Source organism: Nymphalis io, chromosome 2, assembly GCF_905147045.1.
Source record: "Nymphalis io chromosome 2, ilAglIoxx1.1, whole genome shotgun sequence".
Classification (NCBI taxonomy): domain Eukaryota; kingdom Metazoa; phylum Arthropoda; class Insecta; order Lepidoptera; family Nymphalidae; genus Nymphalis; species Nymphalis io.
In genome coordinates this window covers 2,888,076-2,912,752 of record NC_065889.1, presented here as the reverse complement: position 1 = coordinate 2,912,752, position 24,677 = coordinate 2,888,076, and the positions used below count along the sequence as shown (strand labels likewise).

Genomic DNA, 24,677 nt, shown 5'->3' with positions numbered 1-24,677 from the left:
CAGCGTTCCAACATCTAACGTTGGTCTTAAAATTTACATCTAGATACATTGACTTTTTCTAGTTTACTGAATTTACTAGGCTGATATAGGTATTGGAAATAACATTTTTGTTTTTTTTTTATTGTATTAGATAGGCAGACTAAGACACTTCTCACCTAATGGTAAGTGATCACCATCATGGCATGCCCCAGTCTATGGGCATAGCCTTTGGCATCGTCAGAAATATTAATCATATCATCCATCAACCTTAGGATATATGATATTTGGGTAAAAGAATTTTCGCGATATAACTAGAAAATACGTCAAATTAAGACTCACTCTCGTGTCTATCGATCCGTTTGTCATAGACCTTTTTTTGTTAATGCGATTATTATCATTTGTTACTTAATGATAACTTCTTTTATTTGTCTCGTGTCTGCGAACAATATAAGTGCAAAAACATTGTATGTAACATCGGACTTAACATAATTTTTTTATTGGAATTTCATTTGAATATACAACGAAATGCAATTGGTAACTGTATTTCTTTCTATTATAAAAAATACGTTTTACGGTTTAATTATGTTTTAATTCAATGAAATATTTTTCTAATATCCTAATAACAATAACAATAATCTATAAATTTTATAAGATGTGCCTTAATGAGAGCAATTAAACAACTATGAGTTACCGATTGTCTTATGTAACTTATTGTACATAACACATTGCTGTCCTCTTTATAATGGCAACATAATTATGGTGTATATAAATTATTACATGTATATAATTTTTTTTTAATGCGCAATTATTCTAACATTAGCTGATCAAACCGCCTTTATTATGTAACGCTGACAGTGACAATGGAGGGAATTCCATGTAACCATTTTTTTATCATCTACATTAACGACATTAATGAATATAATTTTAATATACTTGAAATATACAAAATTTGAGAATACGCATTTGCTGTTAAAAGTCAAACTAAACGATTACTGATTTGACTACAAATTTTATTAAAGTCTTTACGTGCTTTAATACTAAATACTAAAATTGTATATTCTAAACAAAATACATTTATCAAACCAGCAACTTTATTCAATAAAAAATAAGTTTTTCAGCTTTACGTCAGCGTATGAGCGTAAATAAAAAACGGCTACATTATATATAAAAGACGTTCAAACTCAATGTTTAAAACAGTGCATACAGTAGGCTTATTTCTCCCGCTGTAGTTATGTAAAACTTGGTTCGTTGAATCATTCCCTTTGATAAGTCGCATGTAACACACTCATTGGCTCGGATCCAAGAGGATTTCATTCTTAACAATCCTCACATCTAGAAACTTCCGTAGCATGTTTATCCTTACGCCAAAATTTGTTTTGAATTTGGAATGATCATATTTTACTTTGTTTATTATGTTATATATGTTGTTTAATCATCATGTCAGATGCGTCTTCTAAATATACGATTTTATTGATTGAATGTCATGTTCTTGTAGTGTGGTGCAGTTTATATTGGAGTTGTAAATGTTTTTTTTAAGTTTTAGCGTACGTATAAGAAATAAATGTTCCCCTCGCCATATTTTATGCATTACACAGCGAGTACCTAAGTTCATAAAGTCTGGCTGAGTATGCCACTTCGATATATTACGACCGAAATATCTTGGTAGTAGGTACCACACACTCACCACCGTTAGTATACAAACAAATAACATTTTTTTTTAAATAAAATGTTACTATAATAAAAACTATTTTCGCATACAATGAAACAAGCTTATATAATGTTTTTCTTGGAATTATTAAAACAATCATTATTAAATGTAAGCAATCGAACCATCGTAATCATAAATAGTCTCTGGTTTCTCTTTAACTTTTAGTTTATTTAGTAATTAAGCGCTTTCTATCCGCATTAGAAAAAGTCGACCGAATAACGACTGCGGTCACGTCGCTTTATTGTTGCTTTTCACCGATAAACAAATTTAAAAAAAATCTAAAATAAAACATAAAATTCTTCTATTTTGTTGTTTCATATTTTATGAAAAAAAAATCCGTTATTGAAATTCTTATATTTAAAAGAAACTGGAATCTTGTAATGGTAAAAATTAAATTTACTTTTTTGTAACAATTTTTAGAGGAATAAAAACACGATGCTTTCTCTTTTCTTAATATTTAACTTATAATTTTCTATTGATATGTCACTAAAATCAATTGCTGTATACATATATTCAAGAAGTCACCAATGTCGAACTGTACGTATAAAAACGCAAAACAAATAATAAAAATTAATCACGAATGAGGCAAATTAACACGCAGTACGGGATTTAATTTGTCACCCACCATAATATAATGTTCTTATTGCATGCTTCGACCGCCATATTGCCAGTTTTGAAAAAGGAATAATCCGATCTAATCGGCGCTTGTACGACTCGCATTCGGTTCCGCGTTCGTCCAGAAATAGTTCTTTAGATCGCATTCCACATTTGCCCGCAAGCTGTTTACTTGACGTTTCAGCGTTTCAAAACGGATAAAGCGCAGTATAGATTTTAAACTGACATTAATAATGCGGTTACATGAGCATGAGTCACTTTATGTTTAAACATTTTGAAACTGATAACTAGATACCGATAAGGTGGCAAAGGGCCACCTGATCCCAAGTGGTCACCAGTGACGTCATATTGGCGCCGTAGCGTAAGAAATAATAATCATCCCTTACACCGCCACCAACCTTGGTAACTAAGATATGTCTCTTGTGCCTGTGCACTGGCTTACTAACTCCTCCAATCGGAACACAACAATACTAAGTATTGCTGTTTGGCGTTAGAATATTTGATGAGTGGGTTGTATAATAAAGTCCATATAAGAAAAAATATCAACCTAAAGTAAAGACCTTTTTTATAATCATAGGAAGTAATGTCTTCAATGGCCTGTAACAGTAGACACTTGAGTGGACTTCAGAAGCAAAAGCAGCTTCAGTAATTTTATTACGTACACATGCGTGAAGCGACCCCTTTGATGTTCAACGAGACATGGATATTTGATATATTGTTTAATTTTAATTACAATATGGACTACAAATAATTTTCCCCTTCATTCGGCTTCGCTCGACTTGTATGCGTCCGGGGTATCATTCACCTTTCTTTTAAAGACCCTAAATTTATATTATTGTATAAGTCGTTGCCTGGATTTGATAAACTTACATATGACAGTTTCACATCTTAAAATTGTAATCAATATTACTCAAAGACCCTCAGTAGATATGACGTGGAAGACGATTAACTGAAGATCGCTTGTTCAAATACAACCAAATGGGACACCTGATGGTAAGTGGTCACCGCAGCCCATAAACATTAGCACTGTGAGAAAAATTAACCATTCTTTATACTGCCAATTCGCCACTAACCTTGGAAACTGACATGTTATGTCCCTTGTGCCTGTAATTACACGGGCTCACTTACAATTTAACTCGGAACTCAACGATTTTAAGTATATCTGTTAGGCGGTAGAATATCTGACGAGCTACTTACCCAATCGGGCTTGAACTAAGCCCCACTACCAAAAAATCGATTTTTAATGTAGGTTGCTATAATAACTTTTTAGACGAATCCATAGATGATTCAAGATCTCGACCAATGAAATCGCGTCAAATCAATGTCAAATCTGTTTACTTGTCTTTACTTCTCTTGTGATTGGAATATACAGTAAAACATAGTGGATGGGTAACGTGATGAATGATGAAGAAGGTTTTTTTTTTTTTTTATAGAATAGGAAGGCGGACGAGCATATGGGCCACCTGATGGTAAGTGGTCACCAACGCTCTTAGACATTAGCATTGTAAGAAATGTCAACCATCGCTTACATATCCAATGCGCCACCAACCTTGGGAACTAAGATTTTATGTCCCTTGTGCCTGTAATTACACTGGCTCACTCACCCTTCAAACCGGAACACAACAATATCAAGTATTGCTGTTTTGCGGTAGAATATCTGATGAGTGGGTGGTACCTACCCAGACGAGCTTGCACAAAGCCCTACACCACCCAGGTTTTAGTCCAGTTGTCGGACATTTGCATTTAATATTTTATATTCAATATATTATATCAAAATAAACATTCAAAATTAATCGAGTTTAACCACACTTTGTTTTATAATATTTATGGATATCATAAATTATATATCCAATTTGCGTCACTCTGTCCATAAACCATACGATTTCATTCGTCAAGAGAACCACTCAATCTTTAGATAACAGCTTCCATTCGTTCTAAAATAATTCGGACTATTCCTAAATGCGATGAGTAATCTTTTATTTAGACGAATCAATTTATTAGTTAACTTTAGCTCAGATGTTCAGTGTTGTTTTTAAATCTATAAATGAATAAGTAATTCTGTCTGTTACGCTTTCACTAAACCACTGAACCCATTTTGATTAATTTTGATATGAAGCAAGCTTAAACCCCAAGGATGGACGAAGGCTACTTTTTATAAACCTAACACCAGCCCACCCCCAACACGTAGGCAAAAACTATTTGTTTATATATTTATGTTGCCTTTTTAAATTTAATCTTCAATAGCCGATAATAGTGTAGAATTTTAAACTGGTTCAAGCTGTCTTTATTACATCTAAAAAGCGTCTTGTTGATGTGAATATCATTATTTTACGGCTTGGTAATTAGTCTTACACTGGTAAACCAAAAAGTGTAGCGTGTAGTTAGTCTTTGATGAAACGCAGTGGCCAAAATTCAGTAAGATTGTTTCATTTATATGGACTTTGCTTAGGTGACATATTTGTTGCCTGCCTAACGAAAGTATTATCAATAATTATAGCTTACGATAATCGCCATTTTGTTAAACGAATGATTGACGTTTGTCATTTGTTTTTGAGTCAATTTAATGCTAGTGTTAATTACTTTGTTAGATTTACTTTAAACGAGTCTTTCAAAATCAATCAACAGCCAATCGTTGTCCACTGCTGAACATAGGCCTCTCCTCTCAAAATGAGGATTCAGAATTACTTGTAAAAGTCTTAAACATTTCATTATAACAAAATATAAATTATAATATTATTTCAAATTCAACTCTGTAATACAAACACAATATTCCTCTTCTGTTTTCACATGTCTAAATAAAAGGTACCGTATAGTTGTTATTTAAAACTTCAAAATGCACAGAATGGACCCGTTCACCTTGACTGACTGATCGTTTCTAGTTGTGTAAATAATCAGTGTTTATTTACGAGTGTAAACTGTGAGAACTTGCCGAAATATTCGACTACATCGATAAGTGGGTTCGGTGTTTTAAACACTTCTTCTAACAATTTATTTATTTACTCAAGCCATTTTGAAAGGAATCGTTTTAACACTATGATTACCTTCGTTTAAAAATTGAGCCTGGTAACATTTATTTGAAATAATTTAAAAATTTTAATTGATATGTATCAGTTCTTAAAATAGGGATGTTTTTTATGTCGATATTTTTGTTTCATACATTGTGAAGTAAATTATTTATCATAATAATAATATTTAAAGGATACACGCATCAAAATAGCATATCACGTCAGCCGGTTGTCAATATTACACGAGTATGATACAATGTGAGTTCTTACAGAATAGCACTGTAGTGCCTAATAATATAAATAATAACATGTAGCATAAATAAGCGAAATCTAGATTTTAATACAAGTAGTGATTATTTAATTTTGTACTACACGTGAATTTAAATAGATAAATAATTTCGCTAGTAAAACTTCCGGCTTTATCCGTATCGAATTAGTTCGCCCAGAATCACATAGATACTTAACCTATATCAGATTTTTCAGACCAAAATTAAACTTTAATTAAAAACGTTACATAATTTTTATCTTGTAGATCTCAATTAACAAGTATAATTATTAAGCAGTAATAATGTAACTTACGCATAAACAATTAATTTTAATTCTGTTATATAGTAATCATCGGTTGATAGTATGACGTCAGTAACTACGACATCATTTTAAATACATTTTGGTATTGTAAATCAATTATTATATAGATAAATTTATTTATAAATGTTATAACACGTAAATCTGATGCGGATTTGAACACACATTCTTCGGTCAAGATGGTTAGTTATAAATATAAAGATATAAGCCGAGTATTCACCTTTTACAATGAAACCTGAAAAAATCATTTATTTATATTATAACCATCTTGAAAAAAAAGAACATTTATTCACATAATATAATTTACAACGAAATTAAATCGTGGACTCAACTCTACTGCATTCGACAATGTGAGACGACAATTGCTAATTGTAATTAAAAAGGTCTATTTTAATATATGCAACTACGATATAGATAGTTCTTTACATTAAATAAGGTTATATATATGTACGTAGTGTTTCATAGTAAGGACATATTTGTTAACAACTGTAAATAAAGCATCGATGAAGCAATCATACGTTCTTAATAGCCTTCGAAATGACGACACATTTCGTACATATATATATGTATATATATATATATATATAATCTAATAAAATAAAAGATAATAATTAATTAAAAAAATACAGTTATTCAATTCCTTTTTAGGAATTTGAATTATGCCCGGTTTACATTATTCCACTGGATTGGATTCAGTTCATTCCAGTGCCGGTTTACATTTTTCCAGTAAGCAATCCAGTACTGGACTAGATCGCTGGACTGGAATAATGTAAACCGGGCATTAGGTTTTATTGCGAATAATAAATTTTTATATATTAAAAAAAATATAACATAAGTAATATGTATGTTTAATCGTCGCTAATGTAATAATTATATTTCCTGGTGTTTAATTAAGTGTTGGTTGCAATATTTATTCTGACTGCAGCCACTGCAGTCAGAATAAATAAAAATAACGTTATAAAGGATATGAAAATGCCCCTAAGACTAGAAGCTTTAAGTATTCAAAGGGCTTAATAAATACTTGAGGGTTGAAACTTCATTCAATATCGAACGTAACTATCGTATTGGTAATTAAAAAAATATTAGAGTTATGTAAATAAGTACAGAATGTAAGAGCCACATTTAATAAACAAACTAGAAAAAAAAAAAACTCAAAAAATACGGACTCAAATAAAATATCTTCACGACAAATAAATAAAAAATACATATAATATACGGTGTACTTAAATACATGCACTCAATGTGTTAAGTTTAATATATAGTAACAATTATTTTCATCTTAAAAGATCATAGCAATGCGTCACTTTGTAACACGTCTCTTAATTCTCAATGCGCATGAGATACTTGAATCGCGTTAAATATTCTCTATATTTAACGCGTGTATATATGTACATATGTACATTCATGGCATTTCACAATTTTCAGTCACGTCTTACCAATCAAGCGTTTACAGAAATAGTCAATATTTTGCACGATATTGTATTGAATATATGTGTATTGTATATAATATGAACAAAACGGTTCTTTGGCTTGTTCCGGAAGGCCAAGAAAGGACAACGATCGTCCTGTCTCATTGTTATTCGGTTTGCAACGTGATCATCAAAAACGATTGACAATTATGTAATTTTAAAGTTGACTTTACTTTTACAGTATAAGGAAAAAATAAACGCTATAGTAATCCGATTGGTCTTAGATGCTAAAAATATATTAAAGTTTGCTAATTATGTATTTATTAGGTTTTTTTTTTATAATTAGATAATAGACAACACGTACACAACATGAGAGCCGAGATGGCCCAGTGGTAAGAACATGTGAATCTTAACCGATGATCGTGGGTTCAAACCCGGGCAAGCACCACTGAATTTTCATGTGCTTAATTTGTGTTTATAATTCATCTCGTGCTTTACGGTGAAGGAAAACATCGTGAGGTAACCTGCATGTGTCTAATTTCACTGAAATTCTGCCACATGTGTATTCCACCAACACGCATTGGAGCAGCGTGGTGGAATAAGCTCCAAACCTTCTCCTCAAAAAGAGGAGAGGAGGCCTTTAGCCCAGCAGTGGGACATTCACAGGCTGTTACGGTTACGGTACGGTTACACAACATGTTCATGTGGCACAATTGATAATGAAAATATGGTGTTTATACAGAATTTGTTTATATATTAATATTTTTCTAATAACAGTAGATTTTTTTTCTAAATGAAAAAACTAAAACTATGCTAGGGACGACTGAAATGTTATTGTATTGTTCTTGCCGATTACTACGTTGACATGTACATGTGTTAAGTAACTTTAAAGTGTTTTTTTTATAAAATGACGTCACCAGACATGTATAATGCCGGGCCTCCACGGTCCTAAAACACCCAATTGTAGCTATACCTTATTATATTATATTAACAGAAATACTATATTAAACAATAAATTCTTCTGAATATTCAGATAACTTATAAGTCAGTACAGTCGGACCCACACGTTCCCTCGTTTTATTTTTAGCTAGTCAATCCACCGCTTCCGTTTCTTTCAAATTGTGAATAATACATTACGAATTGTTACACACGGTTAGAATTATTGGTTGTTAATAATAATTATTTTTCGTCGATTATTTTAATGTAACAGTAAAATTATAATTTTAATACAGGAATATAGACTAGAAATAGGACCACGTGTCATCACTTTCGCACTTTAGACTTTGAAGTTGAAAAAGTATAAACCACACCTTATATTTATTTGATCAAAATTCGAAACAAAAAAAATATTTATGCCACAGGACAATCTTTTAGGCGGTGTGTTTTTGCTATAAATTTGTAATGTGTATTTTGTTTTTTTTTATTTTAATTTTATATATTATAAAAATGACTGTACGTAGTTTCTGCATTAAATATAATTGTAATTTATGGAAATAATTAAAAATATTAAAGTAGCGGAAGCGGCCATTTTGTGACATCATTATATTGCATCTAATCCGTTGGAATGCGTAACGCCGTGGGTGGCAGGCTGATGCCCTATGATGCGATTACAAGCTCTGTATCTAAGGATAGATAGAACTGCAAAGCAATAATGCTATACGATTACGAGTGATAACACTCTGTAATAATGCTTATTTATCTATAAAATTATGATGTGTATTTATCTTTAATGAATACTTATGCATAATCTATGCTTTATTCTCTATATTGTTTTTGTTCCTTCTATTTAAATTTTACATAAATTTAAATAAGGAATTGGATATATTCTTGTTTTAAACAGAAGTATTATCAAAAAACGATTTTTTGATCCTAGAAGACGGGAATCATTTTGATTGTCAATTTTCATATTTCTTTTTTTTTTTTTTTTTTTAAATATTACTGCTAATTTGATTGGACAATATACAAAACTCAATAAGTGTTAAAAAATATATGTAATCAACATCCTGACCGTCGTTTTAACATGTCCATAGAATAAGTAACTAGTAGCTAGGCAATGAAACCGATAATCTGTCGGTATTTCTATAAAGTAAGATAAAAAAAGATAAAAGGTATAAAGTAAGATACCTCCTATTATCAGCTTCATATTGCAAAACTATAACTATATTTACCAAGTGTAAATCTGTCCAGACCGAGTGTGGGCGCAAATGCATTATGAATCAAAATACAGTTATATTACAAAATGTCCTTTAAACCACAAGAAATATGATAATTCAATCAAATGTATTTAATTTGTTATATCGAAATCTGGCCCTTATGTCAAGGCAATAAGAATTTAATAAGACGTAAAGATTTAACCTCGGAATATACCATTTATATATAAGTATGTATTATAAGTATCTGTATGACCGTAAATTTGAAAGTTATTGTGTACTCTTAAGTGCAAGATCAAATTGTGATTTCGCAATTTGACAGACATATGGCGCTTGGTCGCACGAATATAAGCTATTAGAAACAATAAAATAATTATTTACTCTGGTATCAGAATATTTTTTGATGAAAATATTATTATTGATAAGAAAGTTCGCGATGGATTGTATTATCTTTCAAACTATACATAAATCTATACGAGGTATAAATGCGACTAAAGTGCATTAAATATTTTTGCATATTTTCGCCATTAATAAAATATTCACGCGTAGTTGTTTTTTAAGTGAGTATGTGAAGTATCTCTATCCTGTATAATTACCAGTTAGCGAAGAAATTCCCTGAAGTAGCCTGTTATAGCCCCCAAAAAGGTTTTATAACTTCAATCTTTTATGATAATGGGTTTCTCTCTAGATCTTTACTTCAAAAGAAGTCGCGGTTTACACCATACTTACAATTAAAAATACATTGAAAATATAATTCAATTATTATTATTATTATTTTAAATATATAAGATAGCGCTTGAATTTTATCACACCTAAAATAACCAACCATTAAAATGAAATGATTCGTTCAATACATTAACATTTACAATTATCGTAACTTATATGAATATACGTAATTATATAACTGGAATGAGACTTATATCATTCCAGAAGTCTATTTATTTCTACCGCACACGAATAACATCGAAATAGCATTCAATAAAATTTCGAATGAAAAGTGTTCTGATATTTTAATTGCTTACTAATACAATAAAATTAAAACGTGTAAGGTCTTAGAAAGTTTTTATGCGCACACGTTTAAAAAGGATACCATTCAATCAACGATGAAATCTTTACAGCTCAATCATTATTCTAATTTGAATAAGTATTATTTAGTTTTGATTTCATAAAAATAACTTCTTGTATAATAAGTTCAGTCCGCGGCTTCGCCTGCGTTTGAGTGAGGGCAGTACCCCTGACAACGTGTATGCCAAATGTTATGTTCGATTGAGCAGTAGGACGTGAAAACGTAACAAAATCTTATGCATTTATAATATTAGTTAGGGTAATCCTAACTACAAAGTTGTATATAATTGAATGGTGAGGCATTTAAAGGATATCAATTACATTGTTAGTTTACTATATGAAGAATTTAATTTTCATAATTTCGAATATTACAAAAAAAAAAATTCTTCGGAGCGTAATTTGAGTGGCACACATCCAAACACAAAATGAAAAACAGCGAACAAGAAAATGAAAAACATTTTATTTGACATTTCGACGATGTAATTAAACATTATGCGTTGAAATACTGTGGAAGATTGATGTCCAACTTGTTATACATTAAACTGTATCGAGTCAGCGTTAATACCGTGCCGCCATATCTGTTTGTAAACTATACATAAGATTAACTGTAAGTAACGGTTTTAATTAACTTTAATAAAGGCATTACTTAACTTCCACTACCTTTGTATCATAAACAGTAGTACTTTGTATTGCTGTGTTTAGGTTTGAAGGCGCGTCGGCGGTTTCAATGGATGGCGCATTGATTGTATTAGCGGTTTCCATTTCTACATTTTTGTCTATGGAAATGTGGTCCTGGAATTGTGTTTGGTCGAACGACTGGACTGATATGATGTAGAATAAGAACTTAATATATGTTTCTATTTATAAATAAATTTATAATATTTAAAAAATAATTATATATTTTAATTAATCTCTACTGACGTAATTGTTTTTTGAGTTTAATCGATTTAAATTTGAACACCATATATTCTAATGATAAAAAATAAAATTAACTGCCAGTGCCGACTTTATAAGGGTAAAATTCATGCAAAGTTACGCTTCAAATATCCCCCTTAAAATTGAAATTTCATACAATTATTTCTTAGAGGTTGCTTATGTTATAAAAATATGTTCCAATTTTAGCTGTATGGCTGTGCGTTGATAATAATCAAACAGGACAAATGATTTTATAAGCGCAGATTAATATTAATTATAATTAAAATTTATTAAGTAAAATATAGATAGATGCAATGTGATACCCTATTACAAGTCACAAAAGATAAAGCCCATGTGATTATCAAGTAGCGCTTCACGATGCTTTTATAAACTGAGCTTAGAATCTAATCTAGATAGAACGGAAGTAGATATTGGATTACAGATATTTTATCTTTAATTATCTTTCTCTGCAAGCTACTACTATCTCAATTAGCTACTTTCTCAACCTTCATTAATAGGGACTGTTCTATTATAATTCACAAACATTTTCCATTACAAATTATTCGAAAGGCTTTATATATTATTAATATTAAAAATTTTCCTGATACCTTTATGTAAATTATTATATTTAAGAAACATTTTGTTGCTATACTATTTTATTATAATTAATATTTTATTTATTTTCATACTGGTAATATTGAAGTTACAAGTGACGAAGAGACAAAAATAGTAACGAAATTTTAATGAGTGTCAAAAAACATTCTTGACAAATACAGGGAGGATTTTAAGAATATAACTTTATTTGAAATACAATATGTCTTGACTAGAGCTGTTATATTAAAAATAAACTACACCTACTTAAAGTTTATTGGAGGAATCAGCCAGTTAACTTTGTCCATAGAATATAATTGATGTTCAGATAAATAAAAAAATAATCTCGTGCAAAGTTTATTTAATTAAATTAAAATGAAGTGTAATACGTTATATTAATTTTTCTTTTTTTGTTACAGGTAATACTTGGTGCTTGATTGATGGTTTGGGTAAATAGTAAATAATATTTTTTCAATATTTTCGAAAAATGTTTATAAAACTTAAAACTATTTATTTAGTAGCTAATTGTTATGTCAATTTATTTAAAAAAAAATAAAATAATCTAAATTACATCTATATATATCACAGAAACCTTATAAATATTTAAAAGTATACCATTTTTCCTTAATTTATATAGCGTGAGTAAAATATCCTTTGAAGCTAAAATATTATAAGCATTCTAGTTACGTTAACAATATAGAGTCGCGTAAAGAATTTTTAATGACTTAAATAATTGGTGAGGTTGAAACTTTAAAATAAGCTAACATAAGCTATGAAAACATTACAAAACGAGGTCAGTAACTCGGCGGTAATCCTAACGACCGCCACGTTTCATTCAACTGAATATTAGCCATTCAGACGCGTCTCATTACACGGCGTTTTCAGTATCCGTTGCAACCAAAGGAAAGTTCTAGATGAAAGGATACTCCATTTTACTCTTTTACATCACTGAGGATAGCTGCAAAAGGGTTACATGTGTGGTACTCGTATCAGCAAACGCTGATTGTTCCGTTGGAATTTCAGTTGCGCACTTCTTAATTAAGTGCAGATATTTTCTTTTAAATCGGATTTTTTTTCTCTAGTACCTCTCATTCATACGTATTTGAAAAGGTCAATAAATTGGAGTGGCTACTTCGAGCTCGACGTAATTATTATCGACCTCAATTTGATATATATCGCGGTTCGAATCAATTAATCTGAATTTTAATAATTAGCGTGTGTGTTAGTTCCATGGCTTAGTATCTAAATGCTATAATAAGCATATTACATGGTATATTAAAAATAAAGTAAATCGCATATTTTCCGCAAATCTTGTAATTTATATGTATATAATTCCATATCACAATTACATTAAATCTTTTTTTTTATATTTAATAGGCCAGCGTTTGACCATTGACTTGCCTGATGTTAAGCATCGACACGGTCTAGGATGTAGCACGCTTACCTATAAGAAACCTGTTTACTCTGGATTTGAAATCATATTACTTTATTAATTTTATAATTACGTATCACAAATAGGTATTAGGTATATTACGCAGCGTCTTTTTTCTCCCCTTTGATATTATATAGGTCATCTTGCTTGGTTATGTTTTTAACGTCACGTAAAAACGTTGCAAATCAATTCTTTGTTTTCACTTTAAATAACAAATCCGACAAAAACCCGGAAACAAATAAACGAGATTATTCAAGTGTTTTTTATCAAATCACGTTAACGCTCCGTATATTATGACCAAATAATAGGACCAGCTGCTTCAGTTTGTGGGCCGGGTATCGTGCCAAAGAATGCATTTGGTTCGAAATACTCGTCCCATTTTTTAATTGCATCACTCGAATAACTTGGTACAAGAAAACTTAGTGGGAAATTATTTCGGTAGTAGTTCTCTGAAGTGTTGTTGTTAGCAGTCACATAAGTCAGGATATGCGGGCGGTTTAAATAGCGTCGTTAAATTTACTTCGAAAATATTTATATATCGTCAGTGTTACCAACGGTTAAATAAAGTTACGATATCTTATTGTATTTATTTTATGGCTAGTTTTTTAACTCGTCTTTTTACTATATATTTTCGATACTTTTAATACTTAATTTTCTTAGAATATTTTCAAATTACCGAGATATTTAATTTCTTTTTAATACGAAATTTTTGTTTTTGAGAGCGTTTGATGATTGGTGGCAAAATCAATAATCGATTTAATGCACCAACAACGACGTAAGTCTAAACCATCAATTTCCCGTACATAGACATCATTTCCGCAAACATTCCTGACTTCCGTTCCATTAGGGACAAGCAATCTTTCATCATTTGAGTCATGACTAAAGTTACGAAGTTCCTTGCTATTTATAACGCTAGTGAAGTTTTAATGTTTATCTTCGTAATATCTGAGTTATTTCAGTTTGAATTAATATAGATTTTGTAATATTAACTTGTTATTCTTTGTTTATTTTGCTAATTTATCATTACTTCCCTTGTATATTATTTTTAATACGATATAAAAAACTAGTATCGCTAAAAACATTCTAATAATAACCGTTTTGTGATATAACGTGTAGAATTGGCATAATTTCATTGCTAAAAAAAGATCAACGTCTAATTCCTTTACCCTGCTTAAGATTCTATTTTATAAGTAGAGAAAAGTATTTTTAAAAGTTAACAATACTAATCCAATAAGCATCAGTCATCGTTACGAGGGTTATTTAACAGATGGTTCGCTTTAATCGTAAACGGTCAATTTGATTCAATTTAGCTCAGCGTCGGTCCCCACTTTAGTTAGATTGCCTCGGACGGCAGGATATGGGCTAGGTGTTGATTTGCTCTTTGTTATAAATACGATAGCATTCACGTGGGATTATCTATCGGTAAAGATAATTTTAAAATGCTTATTTAATTATTTTTTTTTATAAAATAGTAGCGCCAGACAAATCCATTAGAAACATTTAATATCAGATTTTGTCGTATGAAATTATAAAAACTAGAAAAAAACATATTACATAAAACAGACAGAACATTTTTCTTCTTTGCCATGTTCAAACTTACCATACGTCCAAAAAAAAAAACGTCAAACGATCAAATGCAATAAACTACAAACTCATGAATCACAATAATTTGTTTCCTCGAAGAGTTCTAATAAAGTGCACAATAGGGCTAAACTAAGTGGCTATAGAACGAGGGGACTCGGCTGTACAACTCTTATTTAACGTCATAATGTATTCCGTAGTAACTTCCGACCTTCCTATGCATCGCGTGTGATAAGGGTTAAAGCACTGTTATGTTTACTACGCCTTTATTTATGGTAAACTTTGCAGTGTAGTGGAGCTATAATTACTGTTGTTGTTTTAAATGAACATTCAGTTTATTTTTAAACCAAGGCGCAGTCAAGCAAAGTATTTTTTCTTTACCTTTTTTTTTATTGCTTTAATACGTAATAATCGTTATTTGTCTTGATAATTTTAATTTACCTTTCAACACATCAATAATGTCATCATCGTTAGTAAATATGTATTCTAAGTAAATCCAAATTCGATATTTAAAAATGTATAATACTTTTAATGAAAATATAAAATATTGATATCAACAACTGTCAGCAAGTGGGTTGCAAATGTTGGGTCGATGCCAATGCATCCATTCTGTCAAAACATTTGCTATTGAAAAGAAAATTGCAAAGAAATATTTAATACATGTTTATTTATTTCGCTTTTTCCTAAAACGTATTTTCGGACTTATTCTTATTTTCATAATCGACAACAGTATTGCCTTGTGTAAAAACATTTTAACAAAACCAAATATTTAATGTTTTTGTGCTTAACATTTTTTTTTATTACATTTTTATACGTAATTAAGTTACATCAAGAACACCGTCCTGAAATTATTAAATAGTATTTCCCATTTTATTTGTATAAATAATGGAAAGTGTTAATCTGTAAAAATACCTACAATCTCTATTTATTCTATTTACTAAGCTATATTTTAATTAATTCTGCAACTTATTACGTACATACACAAAATAATTTAATATAGTATCTTAACTTCAATATCGATTTACTTTTATTTTCTAAATTTCTGCAAGCTATAGTCCATACGAGACAGCTAGATTTGTATTTGCAATAGGTGTTTGGAGCAAAGTCCATTTGCCCAAATATATTGGTAGTATTTAAATGTCTATCGAAAATGAAAACCTTCAAAATATACTCATTGACAGGCAGCCTTTACATTTATAAATGAAATACTACAATCAAAATAAATTACTTTTCGTGTTTTTCCATTCATCTTGTAATGAAACCTTAAAATAAATCTGTTTAATTAATTGATAAAATATATTTTTATTTATTTACTATGGTTAGACTTGTCATTTTACGTTGTTGTTCGTTGTTTTATTAAGTGAGGTATCTATGTATAAGGTATAATTACTTTTAAATCTTATGTAAGTAGTAAAAATTTTATTTATGTTACATACAATAGATGTACGTCCGGTATTTTAAGGACAAACAAACAATATCGAGCCAGCGATCTTTACTCTGATTATCTATAATAATACATACCTATATATTATCTTTTATTTATAAATCAAATGCGTATAATTAATATGTCAATTGAAACATCTCCGAAATTAACGGTCTAAATTGGAAAATGTAGATGATATTTTATAACCGTGAAAATGACTACTAAATATGAAATTAGGGATTGCTAGTAATATTTGTGTTTCAAAAAAATAAACATTGTGTACATAATGACATTAACTGAACTTTGAACATATGGAGAAGACTAAAAAACGTGGCATCCAAGCCCATTTGATAAATCTATATGTTAAAAAAAGTTAATGTCAATACATAATGTAGAAACTATGTACAGTCATTTTTATAATATATAAAATTAAAAAAAATACACATTACAAATTTATAGCAAAAACACGCCGTCTAAAAGATTGTCTTGTGGCATTTTACCCAAGACGCTGGCACTATTGCTTCTGCACCGCTAGACTCAGCCTTTGGGCTAAATAAGCAGTCGGCGTTTACTACTGACTTGGGTCACCAGAAGTGTGGACCAGTTATATAATTTAACAATTCTAAATTGAATTCTTGCTTTCCTTTATAGATCTACAGATTAAAAAGAGATAGCAATATTTAGTCCTGTACAATTAATTAAGAGGTTGCGTAATCAGTAACGAGTGATTTAGATGCGTGTAAAATATTCATAATATTTGTGGATATTATTTTCGGAATCAATTAATTCTTGAAATTCTTCAACAATTTAACAAACTTCTTCAATTATTTATTGAAAGTTATCAAAATCAAAGCTATTATGTAAGCCTAGCAACAAAACGTGTTAATATCAATTTGCCTCCATCCTCTAAAAGGCGTTGCTACACATGATTAGTGCTAGCAGTTCTCGAGAACCATTTAATTAGCTGTCGCAACGTATAGAGCTACGTTCAAGTAATTTCACCCTAGCAGTCCTGCATTGATTTTCAGTCAAATAAAAACGTGAAAGTTATGATTCGTGACTCATAACACACTTTTTAATATGTCATATATATAAATCAACATAAAGTTACTTTGAATTCAACATTATTTGGCCTTTATAAAATGAATTTGAAGTAATATTAACAGTAATTTGTGTGCCGTAAACATAATTTAGTTGTTACCAAAAGAAATTCTGGCACGCATTCGTTTATATATATTTATCATATATAAGATTCATACAAGTTAATTTACTCCGTTTTACACATAAATCCTTTTATTGACATATATAATTCCTATTAAGTAATGTAAAGTAATAATTAAAGCGGCTTAAATACACCGATTAACTATTATTTAAGATCACATAGTGACGTACTATAATATAATATAATTATAAATCTTTATAATATACCATAAATTATTATATTTATCAACCAAACTTAAAAAACGAAACTATATATGCATTACGTAAAAAGCAATTTCCATTATTCTTGATATCCTATTTCATAATGTCAAGGATATTCGAGGTCAGGTATGTCACGCAATGCCACGCCCTCAAACTCGATAGAAACCCGAATAAATATTTAAAATGAGAACTTAAATAAATTTTCCTTCAATCATCTCTATTGAGAGATTATAAATCGTAAACTATAAAACTAAGAGGTATTAAAGACTCAGTCTAGGGAATGCCATTGTTATCCTCCGAGGAAAAAATAACAACCGCAAATGAAAAAGACAATAGACAAAGGAGCAATACTCCTTCTGAGGTGCAGTATTTTCAACTGAAAAGCTCAACTGAAAGGACGTGTGCCATCATTGCAATGAGACGTTTCTACGCATTGTTGAAGACACTAGAAATTGGTAGTAAGGGTGTGTGAACGCATGCGCAAAGCCCAAGGACACCAACCGTACCTCAGTCTGGCGGGAGGCATCGCCGCGGCCACCTGCCTTACAAACACTTACCTCAAGATGAGGAGCGCCGCATAGGCGAACTCGCGAGCACGACCGAGCCCCGCATGCCAGATCAAGCAAAGACCACCGGCCGCAGAGCAACCATAAGCACCGAAGCCCCGAGGGCGCTCCGATTCAGTCTCGTAATTCGATTTTGACGTTCGATAAGCAACGTTATGCTGATTTGATTGGAAAGCGCTTTCCGCTTCGATATTGCAGCTTGCTTTACTTCCTCTCGGTGGCTCCGCTTTGTGTAGATGCTTTATTTGTTTCTCAAAATTAATTAGGTATCAGATGTTAGTAATATAAGACTTACATAATCTATTATGAAGTCATTGGTGCAATGTATGATAATACTATCAGTATGAAGAAATAGTTCATAAAGGACAGACCTATTGTGGAAAAGTTTTTAGTGAATATGACTTGCTGGGAAAGCGTAGGATTACTCGGGCCTTGTGCGCTTCTCGCCTCATCTGACTTTAGGGTGAGTCCAATACCTATAAATTCAAGGTCGTTTACACATTCAAGCAAATAAAAGTAATTTTATTTCTAAAAACTTCTATCTGCTCATAATTAAAAAAAACCTATTTTACTTTTATACAGTTTTAATAAAGTAAAAAGTACTAAAAGCAAAGAAACGGTATATAACGGTATCTTTTGATAAATGATACTGACGTACTCCTCGATTTATTTATAGATCAAATAAAGATACGGGCAGTTTTCATAAACAAGTCAATTAGTGAAATGTATAATAAATTTATTATCTCACAGAAAACATATTCTTATTAGGTAAATATTTACTTTTCTTAACGATTCCTAAGTCTAGTGAGAATAATAGCTCATTCAAGCAGTTAGTATTTTTTTTTATTAACGATACACATCTTTAGCCAAAATGGTGTCGATTGTGTTACTGACGACCGAAGAGATTCTTCAGCGAAACAAATATTGGAAATGTCTGGATTCTGTTTGGATTACGCAAGAAATGGAACCTTTTGAAGATGTCAAACCAGAGCACATGTACTCTAAGCCCCTTTCTAGGGATATATATTACGCAAAGTATCCAGAAATACCGAGAAGTGAATCAGAAGATGAAATCTCATTCACTGTTAATGGTTTTAAAAACAAGCATAAAGAATGGAAATCAAAAATTTGCATTAAAAAATTTGAATTGCAGAGAAGAAACATTTCGAATTCAGCATCTAGTACGAAATCTGGTAACAATAATTCTATAACAAATGACGTTACCAAAAGAATTACCTCATTTAATAGGGAAAATAAAGAAAACGTACCCAAAACTTTTAAAGATAACGATGAAAGAGTACGAGATTTCTTCAAACGTTTAATCGAAAGTGTGCCGCCGCCGCCAATTCTGGATGAAGACCTCATGAGTGAAGATGGACATAATGATATTATTAAACCACATCCACGAGATATGGAAGACATTGATATACCAGATTATGCAGATTTTGAAAACGATAGAATATCTCATACAAACCATGAAAAATCAATAAATCCTCGCACGTCTACTTTAAAGAAATCAAAGAAAAATAAAATAAATTTTAATGAAAGTTCATTTTCATATTCAGATTCTGATGAATTCGAATCATGGTATGAAACTATTTATGGAGTGTCGGATTTTATGGACATGACAGAAAATGAAATAAATTCAAATCAAATGACAAACGAATCTGATTATTTCATTTCTTGGACGGAAATTATAAATATGTGCGGAATAAGTGACAGCGTTTTAAAAAGTAGAGAGTCCCTGGATAGTGAAAACTTGATTAGTCAATCGCATTATGTAAATAACAGCATATTAGATTTATCTGATGATGACGATGAAACAGCTTACGCAAAATTTGCTGATAATAAATTACGCCAGTCATTAAAAATCAAAGGACAAATTCGTGATTCGTCTTCAATAGAAAATCTAAATAATGAAAACGTTGAATTATTTAAACCAAATATTGCGCACATTGACCCCTCTCTGTATCGAATATTTTATGGTGTAGCGCCTAATGATGAGGAAATTTCGTAAATTTTCCGCTACAATAAGCACGAAGTTTCTGCATTTATATTTTATTATATAAGTCTCTTAATAATTATTGTTTATAATTATTTTACTATACATAATTATCGCTATTACAAACACATATAATAGATTATTGTATTAATTAATGTTTTTTTTATGAAATATGCAAATGTATTTGTCGTAAGTAGCTTTTTATTACAATTATTGTAATTATTTTTCAATTAACTCTTGAATTAACTTTTTAAACTGTTACAGCCTCCAGAAAACGAGTTGCAGAAGAATTCCGACCGCGTGCTCTCGGAGCACGAACTGCGGGTCCAAAGGTCACTGCAGAAACTCAATGTGCCGGAATGGTATGTTATATAAATAAACACATTTAGAACTATCTCAACTGTACTAAGTAGATATATATATACATGTGTATATGAATATTTGTGCTCTTAGTTAAAGATCCATAAATATGTATTTTTTTAATAAGTATATTTATGCAAAACCGCTCATCCTAAAGAATGTCTGTATTTTACTCAGGTAGCCGGTTCCTAAGACTTTTCGGTTAGGCATTGCATGACATGATAGTGTAACACTGCACCCGATTACCCGAGCTACACAGAATTCTTTAACAGAATACCCTTTTACTTATTGGCGCCTCTAATCAGGACTGAAAATTTTCAACTAGCCACTAGAGCAACGAAACAGTTTATCATTTTAGAAGTGCTAAAGTTATTAGTTATTTAACTAAGTAAAATTTTCAGTAACTTTATGTAGTGAAGAAAATATTTGAAATTATTGTTACAATGTTATCTAGCTAACAATATCACACGCTCATCGTTGCGCACAATGTATGCTGTATATTAAAATTAACGAAGTATTAATTATAGCGTAATGCGCACATGACTTAATAAACATCATTGCTAATGTATCGCTAGAACCAAAGAATTTAAGACTAAATTTATCTTTTAAGACATAGAAGTAACTATGCAACTATTGATAAATTAATTAAGAAAATACTACAGATGGCTTTTCGAGACTATCTCAATAGATCAGACTTAATTATATTGAAAGTCGATAGAAAGATAAACTGCGCTTTTGAAATATTGACTGACCTTTCACTAACTTAATTCTCTAGTTTTATTATTTAAACGAACTCGTCACAATAAGTCTGTATTTTACTCGCTGTTCCCTTTCAGAGTAATTAAGTTTGAAAACTATGCTCTCATGGTTCACTGGCATAGAGTTATTTATATAAATAAAACTGAATTTTTATTTCAGGTACAAAAATGCTCCAGCCCCTCGAGAGGGCTTTCTCCTCCGCAAACGGTTATCTGACGCTTCGGCGTCAGCGACTCGTTGGAGTGGCCTCAACTCTAAAACAACATCGCTCGGTAGCCTCGGCGCGAACGCGCAGCCTCCACCGCCCCAGCTATCACCACACACCACCAGTTTCGGAAGGTGGTCGACAAGTCGACTTAATTCGAATCAAGTTAGTTGTTTTCGTATTTAATGTTAAAATTTAACGTATATTACATATCAAAACTATGAAAATACGTTTCTTGTTTTAGTTTTGTTAAATTAATAAAAAAACTAACTTAAAAATAAAATATATCAATAAAAATAAAGCCAATGTTGGCCATTAAAAGAGTATATATTACTTTCAGACTTCACCGTGCTCTTCAACACGTAGCAGCATCCGAGGCACAAGCCCATTGTGCTCCCCCTCTACTAGGTCTTCTTTCAGTGCACGACAGCCGTACCTGGGTTGGAGAAGTCAGGAACGATTAAATACCACACCACGAACGCCACACGAAAGGTAAATTATCAGCCAAAAACTTTGGCCATCTTAATTTCAAATAATCTATCCGTTATTTACTCCGACTAAAATCAACTTTAAAATTAATCGATACGTTCCTGGCTACAATGTTTTACTAATATAGGTATCTGATATCTTAAGGATACCTGACTGATCATGAAATGAGATATCCAAATGTGCTGCTCAATGGAATCGCATACTAACCATATAAATTACACTAAACATTTTTAAATGGAATACAAGAAACAAGACCCATTACTCATAAATATCGTAATTTTCAGGCTAGCTTCATCCCTTCTTCAGCAAACAGCATCAGCAAAGGCATCTGAAGAAATCCAATCGTCAATCAAAGAGGTCACATCAGCGATAGTGCACTACGTATCGGGCTTAGAGCCGGCCAACGGAGACGTGGACAGGCAACCCTCGCCGAGGTCCAGTCAGAAGTTGTATTGGCTGGAAAGTTCGTTTGTTGGTAAGTTGTAATATATTATGGTAGAAGTTTAAATTTAATAATAACTGTGTAAAATATGAACAATTATAAAAATGTAATTTTTTTTTTTTGTTATCATTGTTTTTCGTAATTTTATTGTTTGTTTGTGTATTCTCTGCCACTTGACTTCCATTAACTTTGAAGACCTAAAATATGTTACAAACCTATGAAGAAATACCTACTATTATAATGTAATGATTTAGTTTTAACTCCACACGTTCTTAGACTGATAAATATAGTCGATCTTCAAAAAAATTTGTTGCAGGTACAAAGCCTCTAGAGTCGCCACAAACGCCGCTGGTGGTGACGGAAGCGCTCCCCCCTCCCCATCCGCGTCCGCCTTCATCGCTTCGCCTCGAGCACCGCGCGGCGCCCGGTGAGCGAGCGTGACCACGCTACACCGTACATTGCAGGTTTTGATAACTGATCCAAACAACATTCCCTCCACGAAACGGCAATGTATAGCAAACAGCTGGAAAGAACCAGTCGAGTCCGTGCTTTGTTGAAAAGTGTTATCTATTTAGTACCTGAACTGTTCACTTCTTCCGAACGGAATTTATGCATTTAGCCTTCGAGATCTAAACCTGCAGTGTCCTTAACTTTATGTTATGTTAATACTCTGTGCGTTAATTTTTGTGCTGTTCTATGTTTTTTAGTTATCTGTGGAATGGAATCGTAGTTTTCAAACTGTACGATTTCATTTTATAAAATGTTGTGTAATTGAGCTTTATAGTCTGTATTTAAGACTCAGGACCATTATATACGTATATTTTGTAGTATCGTTGCACTTTGGACACATTCGTTATATGAGCGAGCGCAGTTTTATGCTTTACAGCAAAGAGCACTGGCTTGTAGTGGCTTGAGAAGTTTTATAGCATATTTTCTATTTATATATGTTTAATGGCGGTAGCTATTTATTTAATCTTTTGACATTGTGAAGTTATTTTGTTTGACGTTTTTATGACGACTGGAACCCGCCAAGTTTATTTAGTTTTTTTTTTTAATAAGAAATATTTATTTTTAATTTTTATTTAAGTTTATAGTTTGAAAGTTCGCTGTAAAGCTATCAAGCTTATCAAACATGTCATTTCAATCCACAATGCTTGCACAATCTACATATTTAAAGAATAGTCAATAGATAATATTTTATTGCCATAATTGTAATCTGAATTAAATCTGACGAGTAAACCAGTTTTTTTAAATTGTTTTATCATTAAATGTACAGAGTAAATTATTTTGTTTGTGTGTTTATTTTGTTAATGCAAATCTATATTAATTAGTTTTAATACTAGTAAATAAATTAGTAGTTTTGTAAATACTATATCACATATATAATATTAGGTGCTAATTTTCTGTTACCTACTTATGTCTTATTTAATTTTCATCGTCATTTATATTTTAGTAATTAGTCACAAAACATCAGAATATATAACAATAAATGCCTGAATATATTAATATAAATAAAATAGCACAAGGCGACAGTTATCAGAACCATGATATTATGTGGTGGTGAGAAGTGACACAGACTGTAGTCTCATAAATCCAAGTTCCTTCTACTTAAATCACCTCGTAATTTATATTTGGGACTTAAAATCCCTGAGTAAATTATACAGGTTCTGATTAGGTTAGAAATTAACGTTTCGCGTACAAAATTCGCACAGCCGAAAAATAAATCCGAAAAATACGCCCCGATTATAATTTAATCAACGATAAACTTATAGTCTTAATTTACGAAAATCAATATATTTTTTATCTGTGACAAAGTCTTTAGATAGTCTGTGCCTCTGGTTATGAATTTCTTGTACTAGAAAAATATATGTGGTAAATGGAAAACATCTTGCGCCATTTTCAATATACAACTAGTTATCATTTTAATTCATTAGCTCTCTACACAATCATCAACTTTTAATAGTACCTATAAAT

General features: G+C 31.1%; 1 protein-coding gene across 3 annotated transcripts in view; it reads left to right on the top strand.

Annotated features, from left to right (window-relative positions):
- LOC126777047 (serine/arginine repetitive matrix protein 2) overlaps positions 1-24,677 on the top strand; it is an 84,736-nt gene that overhangs the window by 54,683 nt on the left and 5,376 nt on the right. For all 3 annotated transcript variants that reach the window (XM_050499917.1, XM_050499900.1, XM_050499909.1), the window contains exons 4-8: positions 20,713-20,810; positions 21,727-21,937; positions 22,113-22,264; positions 22,546-22,736; positions 23,020-23,130. In XM_050499917.1, the coding sequence (XP_050355874.1) occupies positions 20,713-20,810; positions 21,727-21,937; positions 22,113-22,264; positions 22,546-22,736; positions 23,020-23,130 (763 nt within the window). The remainder of the gene's footprint in view (positions 1-20,712; positions 20,811-21,726; positions 21,938-22,112; positions 22,265-22,545; positions 22,737-23,019; positions 23,131-24,677) is intronic.